This window comes from Barbus barbus (genome assembly GCF_936440315.1).
Source record: "Barbus barbus genome assembly, chromosome: 17".
Taxonomy (NCBI): Eukaryota; Metazoa; Chordata; class Actinopteri; order Cypriniformes; family Cyprinidae; genus Barbus; species Barbus barbus.
In genome coordinates, this window is record NC_136745.1 from 31,589,575 (window position 1) to 31,609,240 (window position 19,666).

General features: G+C 47.4%; 1 protein-coding gene across 3 annotated transcripts in view; it reads left to right on the forward strand.

Moving 5' to 3' along the window:
• The window catches only part of evc (EvC ciliary complex subunit 1), a gene marked incomplete at its 5' end in the record, with an annotated part of 32,659 nt that extends 15,096 nt beyond the window's left edge, over window positions 1-17,563 (forward strand). The window contains 10 exons of one of the 3 annotated variants that reach the window (XM_079438142.1): window positions 2,121-2,219; window positions 2,321-2,533; window positions 2,627-2,736; window positions 2,820-2,952; window positions 3,052-3,249; window positions 8,492-8,615; window positions 8,897-8,999; window positions 9,618-9,705; window positions 16,372-16,453; window positions 16,553-17,563. In XM_079438142.1, coding sequence (XP_079294268.1) covers window positions 2,121-2,219; window positions 2,321-2,533; window positions 2,627-2,736; window positions 2,820-2,952; window positions 3,052-3,249; window positions 8,492-8,615; window positions 8,897-8,999; window positions 9,618-9,705; window positions 16,372-16,453; window positions 16,553-16,563 — 1,161 coding nt within the window. In that variant the 3' untranslated portion in view covers window positions 16,564-17,563. Of the gene's footprint in view, window positions 1-2,120; window positions 2,220-2,320; window positions 2,534-2,626; window positions 2,737-2,819; window positions 2,953-3,051; window positions 3,250-8,491; window positions 8,616-8,896; window positions 9,000-9,617; window positions 9,706-15,277; window positions 15,509-16,371; window positions 16,454-16,552 lie in introns of those variants that run through there. The other 2 variants (XR_013785335.1, XM_079438141.1) reach the window with 2 other exon arrangements.
• Between the last annotated feature and the right edge of the window lie 2,103 nt (window positions 17,564-19,666).

The following is a 19,666-nucleotide window of genomic DNA, read 5'->3' on the forward strand; positions in this document are numbered from 1 at the left end:
TCCTTTCATTTTAAAGTATCCTCTCTGTTATTTAAATAATTTAATATTTCTATTCAGAATGTTATATTTAATACATTAACCTCAACATGAAGTTATGAATTTAATTGCACTCATGCGTCCTCTGAGCCCCATTAAACGTCTGAAAATACACCTACAATCCACTTTTGTGTTCTTCTGTGCCACCTCTGTAGTACAAATAATTTTTTTAATACTGATTTAATTTGATTGGTAGCTTATTCTTATTTTACTTGTTTTTATTTTGTTGTTTTAATTAGAAATAAAAAAAAGCTTATAAATATAATTTTTTTGAATTTGACAAAAGATGATTTACCAATACAAAGGTAAAAACAAAATTCCCTGTAAATCACTTTAACAAGTCAAATATCATCTCGTAATGGGTATTTGATCAGAATTTTTTATTAGAAGGTGCTCCTAAATTTTTGACTGTGCTCCTAAATTGTTTTTAAATTAGGAGTACTCCTAAAAACCACAAGTACTCCTAAAAACCACAAGTACTCCTAAAAACCACAAGTAAGTAAAGCCCTGTTTAACCACATTTTATTCATTTAAAAATTTTAATATTTTACAAGAATTACAGCAAAAGCCAGTTTGATGCAAGAATATATCTTTTTATCAATATTTGAGAAATTCTAAATTCCTTTGAACACGACTGCTCAAAATGGTATAAATTTATGAAACCTACACATTCAAAAACTGTAAGAGGTCTTTAATGACGCTACATATGCTTGGGTGTGAATTTGACAGGTGCTTGATATAAAATAAATGGTGCTTTAAAAAGTCCTTGAAAGTCCTTGAATCTGGTGTTCATGAAAGAGTGGGAACCCTGTCTGTCTGTCTGACTGTCTCACTGTCTGTCCGTCTCACTGTCTGACTGTCTCACTGTCCGTCTGTCTGTCTGACCATCTCACTGTCTGTCTGTCTGACCATCTCTCTGTCTGTCTGACCATCTCTCTGTCTGTCTGACCATCTCACTGTCTGTCTGTCTGTCTGTCTGACCATCTCACTGTCTGTCCGTCTCACTGTCTGTCTGTCTGACCATCTCACTGTCTGTCTGTCTGACCATCTCACTGTCTGTCTGTCTGACTGTCTCACTGTCTGTCCGTCTCACTGTCTGACTGTCTCACTGTCCGTCTGTCTGTCTGACCATCTCACTGTCTGTCTGTCTGACCATCTCACTGTCTGTCCGTCTCACTGTCTGTCTGTCTGACCATCTCACTGTCTGTCTGTCTGACCATCTCACTGTCTGTCTGTCTGACTGTCTCACTGTCTGTCCGTCTCACTGTCTGACTGTCTCACTGTCCGTCTGTCTGTCTGACCATCTCACTGTCTGTCTGTCTGACCATCTCACTGTCTGTCCGTCTCACTGTCTGTCTGTCTGACCATCTCACTGTCTGTCTGTCTGACCATCTCACTGTCTGTCTGTCTGACCATCTCACTGTCTGTCTGTCTGACCATCTCTCTGTCTGTCTGACTGTCTCACTGTCTGTCTGTCTGACTGTCTCACTGTCCGTCTGTCTGACCATCTCACTGTCTGTCTGTCTGACCATCTCACGGTCTGTCTGTCTGACCATCTCACTGTCTGTCTGTCTGTCTGACCATCTCACTGTCTGTCTGTCTGTCTGACCATCTCACTGTCTGACCATCTCACTGTCTGTCTGTCTGTCTGACCATCTCACTGTCTGTCTGTCTGACCATCTCACTGTCTGTCTTTCTGACTGTCTCACTGTCCGTCTGTCTGTCTGACCATCTCACTGTCTGTCTGTCTGACCATCTCACTGTCGGTCTGTCTGACCATCTCACTGTCTGTCCGTCTCACTGTCCATCTCACTGTCTGTCTGTCTGACCATCTCACTGTCTGTCTGTCTGACCATCTCTCTGTCTGTCTGACTGTCTTACTGTCCGTCTGTCTGTCTGACTGTCTCACTGTCCGTCTGTCTGTCTGTCTGACCATCTAACTGTCTGTCTAACCATCTCTCTGTCTGTCTGTCTGTCCATTTCACTGTCTGTCTGTCTGTCCATCTCACTGTCCGTCTGTCTGTCTGTCCATCTCACTGTCCGTCTGTCTGTCTGTCCGTCTCACTGTCTGTCTGTCTGTGCAGGTGTTTGCGGAGCTGCAGATGAGACACTGGCATCAGAGGCGAGACTTTGAGCTGCAGCAGGACACAAGAATCACTGATGCTCTGTGTGAACTCTGGATGGTCAGTGTGTGTGTGTGTGTAACATGTGACGTATGTATCAGTAGTGTGTGTGTGTGTAACACATGTGACGTGTGTATCAGCAGTGTGTGTTTGTCTCACAGAGCTTGTGTAGTAAGTGCAGCAGACGCATCGCTGATTTGTGCTCAGAGTTTGTCCTGAGCAGTGTCACTGCAGGCCCTGCCCCCTCTGCAGGCCAGGGCCAATCAGTGCTGCTGAGCATGAAGCGCACCGTGACCAATCAGATGCAGCGAGAGGAAAGACACACCCACACACACCTGCGCACGCTCAGAGAGCAGCTGCAGCAACGCAGACAGGTGACGCAGTCATATGCAGTGTCCTGACGAGCATTATGGGATGTGTTGACGAGCATTATGGGATGTGTTGATGAGCATTATGGGATGCCGCAGGTGTGGACGGAGGACGAGGCTTTGACTCGCGCGTGTCTGGATCACTTTGGAGAGCAGCAGCTTGAGGTCATCACGGAAACGGTTTCCAGGTGTTCAGATATGCAGATGAGGTGAGTCAACAATGGACCGATTGAGCCATTCATTGGTTATTTGATCAGTCGATCGATTGACTGATCGGTTTGATTGGCTGCAGTTGTGCTCTAATTGAAGAGCAGCAGCGTCTTTTGATTCTGGAGTTTCAGAGAATTTTAGCAGCTCGATGTTTTTACCTGCGATTTGTGAGAGAGATGAAGCTGAATCAGCTGACTGTACAGACGGATACACAGGTACACACACACACACACACACATAGATGATAACACACATACACTCATACATGCTCGCACACACACACAGACTCAGGTTCAACTCTCTGTTGTCTCCAGGACTCCTGTGTTGCCATGGAAACGGTCTCGCCTGACGCAGCTGTGATTGGTCAGAATCTTCTGCACGAGCAGCTGTCGGAGCTGGAAGCCGCTGCTGATGTGCTGCAGGGACACACCCACCTCCTGATTGGCCACGCCCTCTCCCGCGCGGTGCACCTACAGATGGGCGGAGCTTCTGCTAGAGACAGATGGGTGAAGGTCAGTACAGCCAAAGCCCCTTTAAGATGAGTCACTTCACTCAGCAAGCGCAGCTCCTCTCTCTTTGAATGGAGAAGCATCAAATTCTCCAAAATTGTTTGATATCTTGTGATTAAATTTCATTTTTGAAATCACCAATGAAATCGGACCACAGCTGTCTCATAAATGTTGTTTGTCTTGCTGAAATATCATTATAAAAGGCTTATTTTTCAGGCTAGAACAGCCAGTGCGCAGTCTCAGAACGCTGACTGTTTCTATAGCAACCGGAGCTTCTAACAGCAGCTGCATGATGCGCTGACTTTACCGGCTCTTTTATTGAGAAGGCGGGGCTATTCCACCATATTTGCATGTTTCTCTGTGTGGTATCTGTAGTTAGTAATACTGATAGGACGATAATAATAATACTAATTCTGCTAATAAGAACAGTATAAAACGCACTAAGGATTAACGAGCTGCTGGATTCATAAATATTAATCAGGTTGTGTGTGTTCACTCTAACTGATTAGCTGAAATCAAAACAGGGTCGATAATAGGTGAGCACCAGCCAATGAGATTGCTGTTTGCGCATTAGTTCCGCCCACTACCAGAGAAACCGGCAGTTCTTAAACCCTGAAAAAATCCAAAGGAACTCCGTTATTTTGACATGAAAATACAACAAAGAATATCGTTTACATGTAGAGCTTCACACTAGACTCACGGTACGTCAAATACAGGTCATTCAGATGAACTGAAGAATAGCACCGATCGCTTGACAGAGAGAGAAACTCTGAAGCGCTCAGTCAGTGTGTTCAGAGAGTTAAAATATCTCTGTGCTAAACTTATACTCAGCCTCCAACTCACACACTGGCGAGTAAAGTCTGAGAAGTTATTAGCCATGGGCTAATATTAGACATCATTTAATCGCCCAGAGTGAAGATTAGTCGCATATGCTAGTGATTTATTCTGTTACCTTAAAAAAGTATTCTATTACCTTTTAATTCCATGTAATTATTTTTAAACTAAACAAATTCTAGACTTAAACAGTGTTTTATATTTGGAAAAATACTTAGGAAGGATGTCACTGCAGATATTCTTACAACTTAAAAGTAGGGATGCACCGATACACTTGTTCCAGTACTCGCCCGATACCGATACTTTTATTTTTGGGACTTGCCGATACCGAGTACAGATACCAGTATTTTCATTGCATTTGTACATTTTTAAAATACTGGGTACAGAAACCAAAAGAATATGTATAATGTTAATTGGTTAACTTCATTTATCAAATAAATAGTCAAACCAAAATTTATTCAAACAACTTTAAAATTTCTCACATTATCACGGTTTATTCGCTATAGTTTAGAAAATATGACAAGAACTCAGAGTAAAACTGTGTCTGAACAAATTCAGCTCGATAATGTCAGATAACTTTGATAGAAAGGTACATAATGGATTACAATCAACCAAAAATGATTCAGACAGCTGTTAGTATGACAATATTTACACAACTATCAGTACTCTGTGGGCCACTCTTAGTCTTAATGACAGCCTGTAGTCTCCTGGGCGTGCTGTAAACCAGCTTCATGCAAACCTCAACTTCAGTTTTTTTCCCAGACTCGGTCTGAATAATTTTTTGTCCCAAATTTGTATCAATTTTCCTGGTGGTCCACTGTATGAAGAATTTTTGGTTATAATATGTCACAGTTTACTTTATTTTAAGGTTGAAAATAAATGGTTTATGGTGAATACCCCTTTAAATGGTCTTATATTTATGATTTAGTTTTAAGCCAAATGATGCGTGTGCCAAGTGAGCGAACATCAATAAAGATCACACAACAGAAGTGCTCACGCTCTTTCTCCCTCCCTCCCTACCGTTATGTAACTCGTGTATTGTGTTACTTACTTGTTTTTGACATATCCGACCGAACTACAAACTCTCCACAGTGATGTCTGTGAGAAAGGGATATTCACTCGACGAGCTCACGCATCTGCGCCGCCGCGCTCAATCCACTCAGCTCGCGCACATCAGCTATACAGACGTTAATACTATGAAGGTAAATTTGGTGCAAAACAACTGAGCGTCCGTGACAGCTGCATTTGTAGTTGTAGAGAATAGCCACACGTGTGTATCAGTAAATTTGAAGCCACAGACAAAAGTCGCAAACTTGTAGATTTTTTTCTCTCTCCCACAAACACAACAGTTACACCTTCTCGAATCCTTCATTGCAGATACACAAATCCTATTCTACGGATCACAAATCAAGAAACTCGTACGCTCACATTTTGCTACTATTGCAACAGTGTTACTATTGCGATCTGAAGGCGGCTCGATGTCAGCAGCCAGGTCCTCAGAACAAGCTTTTTGGAGCGTCTGATACTCATATAGGCCTACATAAACATCACTGATCCTCACAAACTTCTCCAAAACACACTCCTTTGGCGAGCATCCGTTACAAAACACTCGCTGTACATTAATTTTGACAGCAATGTGAATATACTGAACTGTGTTCAAGCAGAAATACAATGTTTTAGATGTGCCAAGAGCACACATACACAGTTTGTTTGTGCTTCAATGATAACGGATAAACGCGCGCATAATGCACCACTGCTGTATGCCACTAACATTAATCGTCCTTACCTTGACGAACGAATGAATGAATGATGCATTTATATAGTGCTTTATTGTGTATAGCTGTACACCCAAAGTGCTTTACAATCATGTGGGGGGGGGTCTCTTCTCAACCACCACCAGTGTGCAGCATCCACTTGGATGATGTGACGGCAGCCAAAGCACAACGGCGCCAGTGCGCTCACCACACACCAGCTACAGGTGCAGAGGAGAGAGAGAGTCCTAGAGCCAATCAAGTGTATGGGGATTATCAGGAGGCTATGATAGAGGCCAGTGGAGGGAATTTATCCAGGACACTGGGGTTACACCCCTACTCTTTACGAGAAGTGCCACAGAGAGTCAGGACCTCGGTTTAACGTCTCATCTGAAAGACGGTGCTTTTTGGCAGTATAGTGTCCCCGTCACTATACCGGGGCGTTAGGACCCACACAGACTGCAGGGTGAGCACCCCCTGCTGGCCTCACTAACACCTCTTCCAACAGCAACCTAGTTTTCACCGGAGGTCTCCCATCCAGGTACTGACCAGCTCAACCCTGCTTAGCTTCAGTGGGCAACCGGTCTTGGGCTGCAGGGTGATATGGCTGTGATTGATTTCAATCGTCATTCACCCAAACCTTGCTAGTGCAATACTGGGTTCTTCTATCCAGCCGAGAGCTGTTTGTGTATCATATGCTCATGCAGTGCTCGGGTGTTTTGAGCCGCTGTTCAGTCTGTATTTCACACAGCGCGATTAGAAACGGCTTGAACTGCTCCGAAACACAGAATACGTACAGGAGAGGGGGTGCTGCTATTTTTTCATTTTCATTTTTAATTTCTTTTTTTAAATTAATCAGAAAATTTGTGAATTGAATATAAATATCAGAATCAGAATCAGAATGAGCTTTATTGGTCAGGTATGTTTACACATACAAGGAATGTGTTGTAGTGACAGAAGCTCCACAGTGAAACAGAGAGACAGCAACAGGACAGGACACAGGTAATAAAACAAAATAACAAGAAATAGCCAATAACCAATGTACAAAGCAGCAAAAAAATTAAAAATACACAATATATAATATATAATATAGGCGACTATGTATGTACAGGTCAAGTATGTACAAATTAGAAATGAGAAAAATAAAATAAGTGAGTGTGGTGAATGGATAATGAATTAGTTGTGTGTTCCACGTTTATTTATTGAGTGTTCATGAGATGTATTGCCTGAGGGAAGAAACTGTTCCTGTGTCTGGTCGTTCTGCTGCTCAGAGCTCTGTAGCGTCGACCAGACGGTAACAGTTCAAAGAGGGAGTGTGCTGGATGTGAGGGGTCAAGAGTGATTTTACCAGCTCTTTTGCTCACTCTGGATAAGTACAGTTCTTGGAGAGTGGGGAGGGTTGTACCAATGATTCGCTCAGCAGTCCAGACTACCCTCCGTAGTCTTCTGAGGTCAGATTTGGTAGCTGAGTTGAACCAGACAGTTATTGAAGTGCAGAGGATGGATTCAATGATGGTGGAGTAGAACTGTTTCAGTAAGTCCTGTGGCAGGTTGAACTTCCTCAGCTGGCGAAGAAAGTACAACCTCTGCTGGGCCTTCCTGACAATGGAGTCAATGTGAATATCCCACTTCAGGTCCTGGGAGATGGTGGTGCCCAGGAATCTGAATGACTCCGCTGCAGTCACAGTGCTGTTCATGATGGTGAGTGGGGGGAGAGCAGGGGGGTTTCTCCTGAAGTCCACGATCATCTCCACGGTTTTGAGTGTGTTAAGCTCCAGGTTGTTGAGACTGCACCAGACAGCCAGCTCCTTAACCTCCTGTCTGTAAGCAGACTCGTCACCGTCCTGGATGAGGCCGATCAGTGTGGTGTCGTCTGCGAACTTCAGGAGCTTGACAGAGGGGTCTTTAGATGTGCAGTCGTTGGTGTAGAGGGAGAAGAGCAGTGGGGAGAGTACGCAGCCCTGAGGAGCTCCAGTGCTGATGGTGCGAGTGCTGGATGTGAATTTGCCAAGCTTTACTAACTGCTGTCTGTCTGTCAGGAAGCTGTTGATCCACTGGCAGACGGAGGTGGGGACGGAGAGCTGAGTTAGTTTATTTTGAAGGGTTTCCGGGATAATGGTGTTAAAAGCAGAGCTGAAGTCCACAAACAGGATCCTCACATAAGTCCCTGGTCTGTCCAGATGCTGCAGGATGAAGTGCAGTCCCATGTTGACTGCATCATCCACAGACTATAAGTATATCATCCATATACTTATAGTCTTAAGTCATCTCATGCCCCCCGGTTGAGAACCACTGGTCTAGCCTGAGAAATAAGCCTTTTTAAACGCGATTTTAGCAAAATAAATAAGATTTATGATACAGTTGTTGTCAGATTTCATTGGTGATTTCAAATATGAAATTTAATCATAACCTTGGCGACCAGTTTTGGAGAATTTTATGTTTCCCCATTCAAAGAGATAGGAGCTGCACTTGAATGCCTGAGAGTCGTTTCAAAGATGGCCGCCGAGTGACCTGACTTGCCTTAAAGGGACTTTGCTTAACCCTCGTGTTTGTCACCATAACATCGCTCTGAAGGTAGTGATACTGATCACAGGAGGATCAGTGAATGTCAAACACTGAATAATGAAGAATCCTGGTCAGGTGTGATTGTCTGTCTGCAGGAGCGGCTGATCGACGGCGTGTGTGAGAGCGTCTATGTGACACGAGACTCCGTGTCGTCTCTCGTCCGTGAATATCAGTCTCGGATCCGAAGCACGAGCCTCACGCCGCACCGCAGCGCCGCTGGTACGAGTCAGGCTCATTTCTGTAACACTTCATATAACACACGTACTGTTTCAAAGCAGCTTTACAGTAATAAACAGGAGAGTCAGCGGTGTAAAGTTCTGTTAGTCACTTTATGCCGTTATAATTCAGTTTAAAGTCAAAGGAGACCATAGAAAACACAAACTCCATCAGTAATGGATATCTCCTGTAGGGGGAGCTCAGCAAGCACTCATTCAGTGTGTGTGTGTGTGTGTGTGTGTGTGTGTGTGTGTGTGTGTGTGTGTGTGTGTGTGTGAGATTAGAGCATACAGACGCACAGACAGAGAGAACCGTCTGCACTAGAGCTCTTCATAAAGAACTCACCGACTGGGCCAGAAAACCTACATCTGCTGAATTACATCACAGGTACACACACACTCCCTCACTCACACACTCCCTCACACACTCTCTCACACTCCTTCACACACACATACACACACACTCTCTCACACTCCTTCACACACACACACACACACACACACTCTCTCAGACACACACTCCTTCACACACACACACACACACACACACACACACTCCCTCATACACACACTCTCTCACACTCCTTCACACACACACACTCCCTCATACACACACACTCCCTCACACACACACACTCCCTCACACACACACTCTCTCACACTCCTTCACACACACACACACACACACACACACACACTCCCTCATACACACACTCTCTCACACTCCTTCACACACACACACTCCCTCATACACACACACTCCCTCACACACACACACTCCCTCACACACACACACACACACACACACACTCCCTCACACACACACACTCCCTCACACACACACACACACACACACACACACTCCCTCACACACACACACTCCCTCACACACACACACACTCCCTCACACACACACACACTCCCTCACACACACACACACACACACACACTAGTTCTGTAAATGAGTAACATTAATTATAATGACTGCAGACACTTGTGTGTTTAGGGTTGTTGAACAGAAGAGGACGTGTGTGACGGAGTTTAAAACAGATCATCACAGTCCAGCACAAACAAACCTCTACAGACAGATCAGAGTATGTGCTCAAACCCGTCTGTCTGTCTATATATCTGTCTGTCTGTATATCTGTCTGTCTGTATATCTGTCTGTCTGTATATCTGTCTGTCTGTATATCTGTCTGTCTGTATATCTGTCTGTCTGTATATCTGTCTGTCTGTCTGTATATCTGTCTGTCTGTATATATGTCTGTCTGTATGTCTGTCTGTATGTCTGTATGTCTGTCTGTCTGTCTGTCTGTATATCTGTATGTCTGTCTGTATGTCTGTCTGTCTGTCTGTATATCTGTCTGTATATCTGTCTGTCTGTATATCTGTCTGTCTGTCTGTATATCTGTCTGTCTGTCTGTATATCTGTCTGTCTGTCTGTATATCTGTCTATCTGTATATCTGTCTGTCTATATATATTTCTGTCTGTATATCTGTCTGTCTGTATATCTGTCTGTCTGTCTGTCTGTATGTCTGTATATCTGTCTGTCTGTATATCTGTCTGTCTGTATATCTGTCTGTCTGTCTCTATATCTGTCTGTCTATATATCTGTCTGTCTGTATATCTGTCTGTCTGTATATCTGTCTTTCTGTCTGTATATCTGTCTGTCTGTATATCTGTCTGTCTGTCTGTATATCTGTCTGTCTGTCTCTATATCTGTCTGTCTATATATCTGTCTGTCTGTCTGTATATCTGTCTGTCTATATATCTGTCTGTCTGTATATATGTCTGTCTGTCTGTATATCTGTCTGTCTGTCTGTCTGTATATCTGTCTGTCTGTATATCTGTCTGTCTGTATATATGTCTGTCTGTATATCTGTCTGTCTGTATTGTGACACGTGTCCCGAAGCCTCATCAGCGTCGCCCTGGTAACACACGAGGAACACCTGAAAGTCCTCATCCCGGGCTGATCGGTCACGGCTGCTGGCCAATCAAGCGGCGGCCATATAAGCCGCCACCAACCCGAACACAAGTGAGTGATCACTCCAGAAGACTGGATGTTAACGCCTGCTCTGATCTTTTCCCACAGAAAGCCCGTGACCGATCAGCACCGCCCCGCACGGACACGCCGCTCTGGGAGCACCAGGATCACCAGCACTACCAGCACTACCCCGGATGAGCACCCCGGCACGTGGTTACCACACTTTTATTAATAAATCCACCCTTCGGGGACTTCCCTGCCATCCTTTGTTGTCGTGTGATTCCTCACCCCGCCACACTGGTGGAGAATGCTGGCATGTGAGTGAGGGATCGCCGGTAACCACCCATCCTTGCACAGACACCGAATTGTTGTGTTTTTTTTCCTTCTTTTCCCCTCTCACCAGGCGGACGCTCCTCCCTGCAGCATGGAAGAGCTGCTGAAGCACCTCACCGAGGTCAGCATCCGCCAGCAGCAAATTGTAGAGCACATCGCCAGCCGGCAGGGAGAGGCAGAACGCGAGCTCGCCGCTGTCCGCGCCGCCCAACGCGCTCCGCCGCCTGATCCCCGTGTCCAGGCTGCCCAGCTGCTGCCTAAAATGACACCCGGCGATGATGTGGAATTGTTCCTGCAAATGTTCGAGAACGTCGCCACCCGCGAGGGCTGGAGCCCCCGGGACTGGGCCCGGCTGGTGGCCCCCCTGTTGACAGGAGAAGCGCAGCGCGCTTACTTCTCACTACCCTCTGAGCTTAGTGACAGCTACGCCGAACTGAAGCAGGAAATATTGTCGCGGCTGGGATTATCCCCGATTGCAGCCGCCCAAATGTTCCTGGACTGGAGCTACAGTCCGCGATTGCCGCCCCGGGCTCAGGCAGCCGAACTCTCCCGTCTCGCGCAGCACTGGCTGCTGGCCGGGGATCCCACCGCCAGCCAGGTGGCGGAGCGTGTGGTTATTGACCGGCTCCTGCGTGCGCTTCCCCGCACCCACCGTCAGGCCGCTGGCATGCGGAACCCCACCTCTCTCGGCGAGCTCATAGAGGCGATCGAACTGGCGGATGCGACCCAACAACGGGAGGCTGGGGAGCGAGCGCCGCCTTTTCCCCGAAGGGTGGGCCAGGAGCGACGCACGCCGGAGGGCACCCAGCGGCCAGTAGGCAGGCCGGCGGCTCCCGCTCCTCAGGACGAGCCCATGCCCACCGAACCACCCCGCTCGTCCGGGCGGACTTGGCTGGCAGGCTGCGCCGTTCACCACGCCCCGCCAGGAGGAGCTCCCCGGACGGAAGTGAAGGTAAACGGCCACCCGTTTGAGGCCCTCCTGGACTCCGGAAGTGCGGTCACCCTCGTCAATCCGGCCGTGTTATCCCCTCGCCCGGACTCTAGGGCCCGCCTGGCCATCACGTGCGTCCATGGAGACACTCGGGAGGTGTCCGCACGACGAGTCACCATTGCGGCTTCGCCGGGGACATGGCCAGTCGAGGTGGGGATTGTGAAAGATCTGCCCGTACCGGTGCTCCTTGGAAGAGACTGGCCAGGGTTCGACCGCCTTCTCGTCCCCGCCACTCAGCCTGCCAGCTTCAGCGGGAGCCGCCGAAGACCCCAACGAGCGAAGGGGGACCGGCGCCGTCCCGTGCTGCTGGCCTCCGATAGCCCAAGAGATGGTGAGTCCCCCTCCCGTAATCCTAACCTATTCTATGATGTCTTCCAGCAGGTGTCAGAAGGGGGGGACTTCAGCAAGGCCCAGCACGAGGACGACCGGTTGAAGCACTGTTGGACTCAAGTGAGGGTGATCGACGGCCAAGAAGTCCAACCCGGCCCTCATCCGGTCCCCCACTTCATTGTGGAGAAAGGCCTGCTCTACTGCGTCGCGGAACGAAGGGGGGAGGAAAAGACTCTGTTAGTGGTGCCACGGACGAAAACCGAGACAGTGGTGGAGTTGGCCCACTCTCACCCTATGGCGGGCCACCTGGGGCCTCAAAACACCATCCAGCGGATCCGCGACCGCTTCCACTGGCCCGGCCTGGAGGCGGAGGTGAAGCGGTTCTGCCAGGCCTGCCCGATCTGCCAACGGACCTCACCAAAAACTCCTCCCCCCAGTCCGCTGATTCCTCTACCCATTATCGGGGTGCCCTTCGAGCGAATCGGGATGGATTTAGTGGGGCCGCTGCCAAAATCCGCCCGGGGACACGAGCACATACTGGTGATAGTCGACTATGCCACCCGGTACCCCGAGGCCGTTCCCCTACGAAAGGCAACTGCTAAGAACATCGCCCATGAACTATTCCTCCTGTGTAGCCGAGTCGGCATCCCAGCCGAGATCCTGACCGACCAGGGGACCCCCTTCATGTCCCGGCTAATGGCAGACCTCTGTCGACTCCTCAAAGTCAAACAGATTCGAACGACCGTTTACCACCCTCAGACGGACGGCTTGGTCGAGCGATTCAACCAAACCTTAAAGCGCATGCTGAGGCGGGTGGCGGCAGAAGATAGACGCGATTGGGACCAGATGCTGCCCTACGTCCTCTTCGGCATCCGAGAGGTCCCCCAGGCTTCTACGGGGTTCACCCCCTTTGAGCTCCTGTTCGGGAGGCAGCCCCGGGGCCTCTTGGATGTCGTAAGAGAGGCGTGGGAGCAGCAGCCACCCGCCCAACGAACCTCGATCGAGCACGTCCGTCTGATGCGAGAGAGAATCGACAGGGTGATGCCATTGGTCCGGGAGCACCTCAGTCGGGCACAGCAGGCCCAGCAGCGACATTATAACCGGGCAGCGCAGCCACGGGAGTTCCGGCCGGGAGACCATGTGCTGGTTCTGGTCCCGAATGCAGCCTGCAAATTCTTGGCCACCTGGCAGGGGCCATATACCGTGACCGAGAAGGTGGGCCCGGTCACCTATCGTGTCCGCCGGCCTGGACGAAGGCGCCAAGACCAACTGTTTCATATTAACTTGCTAAAACGGTGGGTTGGGTCCAGGGCCCAACTCTCGGCCCTCACCACCACCACTCCCGTGGTTGTTGACATGGACTCCCAGTTGTCGGCGACCCAGAAGTCGGAGCTGCAACACCTGGTCGGTCAGTTCTCCGATGTGTTCTCCCCACTCCCCGGGCGGACCAACGTCGTACGACACGACATCCGCACACCACCAGGGGTCATCGTCAGGCAGCGGCCCTATCGTGTACCGGAGGCTCGGAGACACGCCATCGAAGAGAAGATCAGGGAGATGTTGAGGTTAGGGGTAATCGAGCCATCACGGAGCCCGTGGTCCAGCCCCATCGTCATGGTCCCGAAGCCGGACGGCACCCTCCGCTTCTGCAACGACTTCCGCCGCCTCAATGAAATCTCCGAGTTTGACGGCTATCCAATGCCCAGGGTAGACGAGCTGCTGGACCGGCTCGGGAGGGCCCGGTACATCTCGACACTCGACCTAACAAAGGGGTATTGGCAGGTCGCCCTAACGGAGGAAGCCAAGCCCAAGACTGCTTTCTCCACCGCCAGTGGCCACTGGCAATACCGGACCCTCCCGTTCGGCCTGCACGGGGCACCGGCGACATTCCAACGGATGATGGATATCCTACTCCGGCCCCATCAAGCCTACGCAGCCGCCTACCTGGACGACGTCGTCATACACTCGGAGCGGTGGGAGGACCACCTCGAGCGACTGCGGAGGGTGCTGGGAGAGCTGCGGAAGGCTGGACTCACTGCCAACCCCCGAAAGTGCCACCTTGCCCGGGCGGAAGCCAAATATCTGGGGTTCCAGGTGGGACGGGGCCTGATCAAGCCCCAGGAGGCCAAAGTGACAGCCATTCTCTCCGCACCACGACCCGCATCTAAGACGCAGGTGCGGGCTTTTCTGGGGTTGGCAGGGTATTACCGATGTTTTATCCCTAACTTCTCCTCCCTAGCCGCTCCCCTGACAGACTTGACCAGGAAGGGGCAACCGGAGAAGACACCTTGGGGGCCCGTGGAAGAGGAAGCGTTCCAGCAGGTCAAGACTGCGCTGACGTCAGAGCCAGTCCTCCGAGCCCCGGACTTTAACAGCCCCTTTCTGTTACAGACCGACGCCTCAGACACTGGGTTGGGAGCCGTCCTCTCCCAGGTCCAGGACGGTGAGGAACACCCAGTGGTCTACATCAGCCGGAAGCTGACCCCGGCAGAACGACGCTATGCCACCGTGGAGAGGGAGGCGCTGGCCGTCAAGTGGGCAGTCCTGGAGCTCAGGTATTATCTGCTGGGACGAAAATTCACTCTTGTCACTGACCATGCCCCTCTGCAGTGGATGGCCCGGGCGAAGGACACCAACGCCCGGGTGACTCGATGGTTCCTGGCGCTCCAGGACTTCCACTTCAGCGTGCAACATCGAGCAGGGACGGCCAACGCCGACGGACTCTCCAGGATCTGGTCAGCTTTCGCAAGTCTGTCAGGGCACACTTCCCACCCAACCCCAACCTCCCCGTTGTGCAGGACGACCAGAGCAACGCTTGGGGGAGGGAGTGTGACACGTGTCCCGAAGCCTCATCAGCGTCGCCCTGGTAACACACGAGGAACACCTGAAAGTCCTCATCCCGGGCTGATCGGTCACGGCTGCTGGCCAATCAAGCGGCGGCCATATAAGCCGCCGCCAACCCGAACACAAGTGAGTGATCACTCCAGAAGACTGGATGTTAACGCCTGCTCTGATCTTTTCCCACAGAAAGCCCGTGACCGATCAGCACCGCCCCGCACGGACACGCCGCTCTGGGAGCACCAGGATCACCAGCACTACCAGCACTACCAGCACTACCCCGGATGAGCACCCCGGCACGTGGTTACCACACTTTTATTAATAAATCCACCCTTCGGGGACTTCCCTGCCATCCTTTGTTGTCGTGTGATTCCTCACCCCGCCACAGTATGTCTGTCTGTCTGTATATCTGTCTGTCTGTATATCTGTCTTTCTATATATCTGTCTGTCTGTATATCTGTATGTCTGTCTGTATATCTGTCTGTCTGTCTGTATATCTGTCTGTCTGTCTGTATATCTGTCTGTCTGTATATCTGTCTGTCTGTCTCTATATCTGTCTGTCTATATATCTGTCTGTCTGTCTGTATATCTGTCTTTCTGTATATCTATCTGTCTATATATCTGTCTGTCTGTCTGTATATCTGTCTGTCTGTATATCTGTCTGTCTGTATATCTGTCTGTCTGTCTGTATATCTGTCTGTCTGTATATCTGTCTTTCTGTATATCTATCTGTCTATATATCTGTCTGTCTGTGTGTCTGTATATCTGTGTGTCTGTATATCTGTTGTCTGTCTGTATATCTGTTGTATATCTGTTGTCTGTCTGTATATCTGTCTGTCTGTATATCTGTCTGTCTGTATATCTGTTGTCTGTCTGTATATCTGTCTGTATGTCTGTCTGTCTGTATATCTGTCTGTCTATATATCTGTCTGTCTGTATATCTGTTGTCTGTCTGTATATCTGTCTGTCTGTATATCTGTATGTCTGTATATCTGTCTGTCTGTCTGTATATCTGTCTGTCTGTATATCTGTCTGTCTATATATCTGTCTGTCTGTATAGCTGTCTGTCTGTATATATGTCTGTCTGTCTATATATCTATCTGTCTATATATCTGTCTGTCTGTATATCTGTCTGTCTATATATCTATCTGTCTGTCTGTCAAGGGTGTGACAGATATACAATTCAGATCAATAGGCAGATCCTGCAGTGTGTGTGTGTGTGTCTGTACTGTGTGTGTGTGTGTGTGTGTGTGTGCGCGTGTGTGTGTGTCTGTACTGTGCAGGATGAAGAGGAGGCTTTCATGCGTCGTCTGGCGTCTCTAGCTCGAGTGTCTCTCAGCAGCGTGAACAAGGATGATTTCTCAGGTCAGAAACACACATCTGAATAACCGATGATCGTCTGTGAAGAGCATGTCAGTCACCGAAGGCCTTGCTTTGGATTTCTTGTCTCTTTCATTCCCACAGAAAGCAGCTGAACATCACACCAGCAGGAGTGAAGGAATCTGCTCAGGTTTCTGTTCCAGAGGATCATGCACTTGCTTGTTTTCTTTAATCGTAATTCACTTTCATTAAGAGAAGCAAATCCCCAAAACATCTCAATCATTAAAGAGAATAAGTGCCTTGTTTCAGGATGTCAGTTGCACAGATTGTAAATTAAAATCTGTTTATTACAGCCTTTTATGATTATCTTTATACCTGTGGTTTAAGATGGATCATTGTGTCTGTACTTTTGTACTTTATTTTTATAATAAAGGAAAACATCAGCTGTCCAAAGCTTTTTAAGTAATTGAGCAGTTTTAATTTTTTAAACTATGAATATTACATTTAGTCATTTAGCAGATGCTTTTATCCAAAGAGACTTACAAATGAGGAGAATAGAAGCAATCAAAACCAACAGAAGAGTAACAACATGCAAGTGACCGTCTCAGGTAGCTTAACACCGCACACGTAACAAGGTTGTTTCTTAGAACACGAGTAGATAGAATAGAAAAAAAAAAAGGTAGTGTTAGTTTTTCAAGAAAAGCTATCAGTTTGAGAATAAATATGCAATTGATAGAGGGTCAAGGTTTTTTATTTAGATAAAAAGAAGACAGATAGATAAAAGAATTAGAATAGAGAGTGCTAGAGTTGGAGGGTCAAATAAAGATGGAAGAGATGTGTTTTTAGCCGGTTCTAGAAGAGCTCAGGACTCAGTTGATGGAGTTAAGCAGGAGGGAACAGTTAATGTAAAAATCTGTGAAAGTGATTTTGTCTCTTTGGGCTGAACAATAACGACGTTCACTTGCAGAACGCAAGCTTCTAGAGGCACATAAGTCTGAAGTAATGAATTTAGGTGAAGGGGAGCAGAGCCAGTGCTGGTTTTATAGGTGAACATCAATGCCTTGAATTGTATGCAAGCAGCTATTGTAGCCAGTGTTAATTGATGAACAGAGATGTGACGTGTGTTCTTTTTTGCTCATTAAAAATTAATCTTGCTGCCGTGTTCTTGATTAATTGTAAAGACCTGCCAAGAGAGCATTGCAATAGTCCAGCCTGGACAGAACAAGAGCTTGAACAAGGAGTTGTGAAGCATGTTCTGAAAGAAAGGGCCAGATCTTCCTAATGTTGAATAAAGCAAATCTACAGGACCGGGCAGTTCTAGTAGTGTGATCTGAGAAAGTCAGCTGATCATCAATCACAACTCCAAGGTTTCTGGCTGTTTTTGAAGGAGTGATGGTTGATGTGTCTAACTGGATGCTGAAATTGTGATGAAACGATGGGTTTGATGGAACCACAAGCAGTTCTGTCTTGGTAAGGTTGAGTTGAAGGTGATGGTCCTTCATCCAGCAAGAAATGTCTGTTAGTCGAGCTGAGATGCGAGCAGCTATCATCGGATCATCAGGATGGAATGAGAGGTAGAGTTGAGTGTCATCAGCATAGCAGTGATTCCTTACAGAAACGCCTGGCTGTTGATATTACAGAAATAGCCGTGAGACTGCAGCTTATTTATTAATGTTATGGTAGGAATAATAAACTCTTTAAACCTTTCTAAGTTACCACAAATGTAACTCCATATTAGTCAAGTCACTATTATTTGTATAGTGCTTTTAACAATGCAAGTTGTGTCAAAGCAGCTTTAGAGTATTTAGACGGGGTCATTCTCCTCTGGCCAGACTAAACCAGCAGTTTACATCCATGCTGCAGCAGAGTCAGATTGTGCAGAGGACTCATCTGGTTCCTGTGGTCTTGTCCTGATGGCCGTCTGGAGACAGGGTCTTCTCTGGGGTCTGTCTCTGGGGCTCATCTAGGTGTCCTGGTCTCCGCTGACGTTCAGGGCTGTAGAGGTCATCTCTAGGTGCTGATCCACCGTCTGATTAATGCAGCCTAACAATCCTTTAACATATTTGAATAATAGAAGTGTATTAGTGTATTATGTGTAAGCCAGGTTAAAGAGATGGGTCTTTAATCTAGATTTAAACTCACAGAGTGTGTCTGCCTCCTGAACAGTGTTAGGTAGATTGTTCCAGAGTTTGGGTGCTAAATAGGAAAAGGATCTCCCCCCTGCAGTGGATTTTGATATTCTAGGTATTATCAAATGGCCAGAGTTTTGAGAACGCAGCAGACTTGGAGGACTATAATGTGATAAGAGCTCACTCTAAGCCGAGGTATAAGGTGCCGAGGAGCTAAACCATTCAGGGCTTTATAAGTAATTAACAAGATCTTAAAATCTATACGATGTTTGATGGGGAGCCAGTGCAGTGTTGACAGAACCGGGCTAATGTGGTCATCATACTTCCTGGTTCTAGTAAGAACTCTAGATGCTGCATTTTGGACCAGCTGTAGTTTGTTTATTAAACGTGCAGAACAACTACCCAGTAAAGCATTACAATAATCTAGCCTTGAGGTCATAAACGTATGAATTAATGTTTCTGCATTTGACGTTGAGAGCATAGGTTGTAATCTAGATATATTTTTGAGATGGAATAACGCAGTTTTACAGATGCTAGAAACATGTCTTTCAAATGAAAGATTGCTATCAAACAGCACACCTAGGTTCCTAACTGATGAAGAAGAATCGACAGAGCAGCCGTCAAGTGTTAGATAGTGTTCTAGGTTATTACATGTGGGGTTTTAGGTCCGATAATTAACACCCCTGTTTTTTTTTTTCAGAATTTAGCAATAAGAAGTTATTCATCATCCAGTTTTTTATATCGACTATGCATTCCGTTAGTTTCTCAATTTGGTGTGTTTCACCAGGCCGTGAAGAAATATAGAGCTGAGTATCATCAGCATAACAGTGAAAGCTAACACCATGTCTCCTGATAATATCTCCCAAGGGTAACATGTAAAGCGTGAACAGTAACGGCCCTAGTACTGAGCCTTGAGGTACTCCGTACTGCACTTGTGATCAATATGATACCTCTTCATTCACTGCTACGAACTGATGGCGCTCAGATAAGTACGATTTGAACCATGCTAATACACTTCCACTAATGAACTAATAAAGAGATGATATGATAGAAGCAGGTCGTTTGTAACTCTAATGAGAGCAGTCTCAGTTCTATGATACGGTCTAAATCCTGACTGGAATTCCTCACA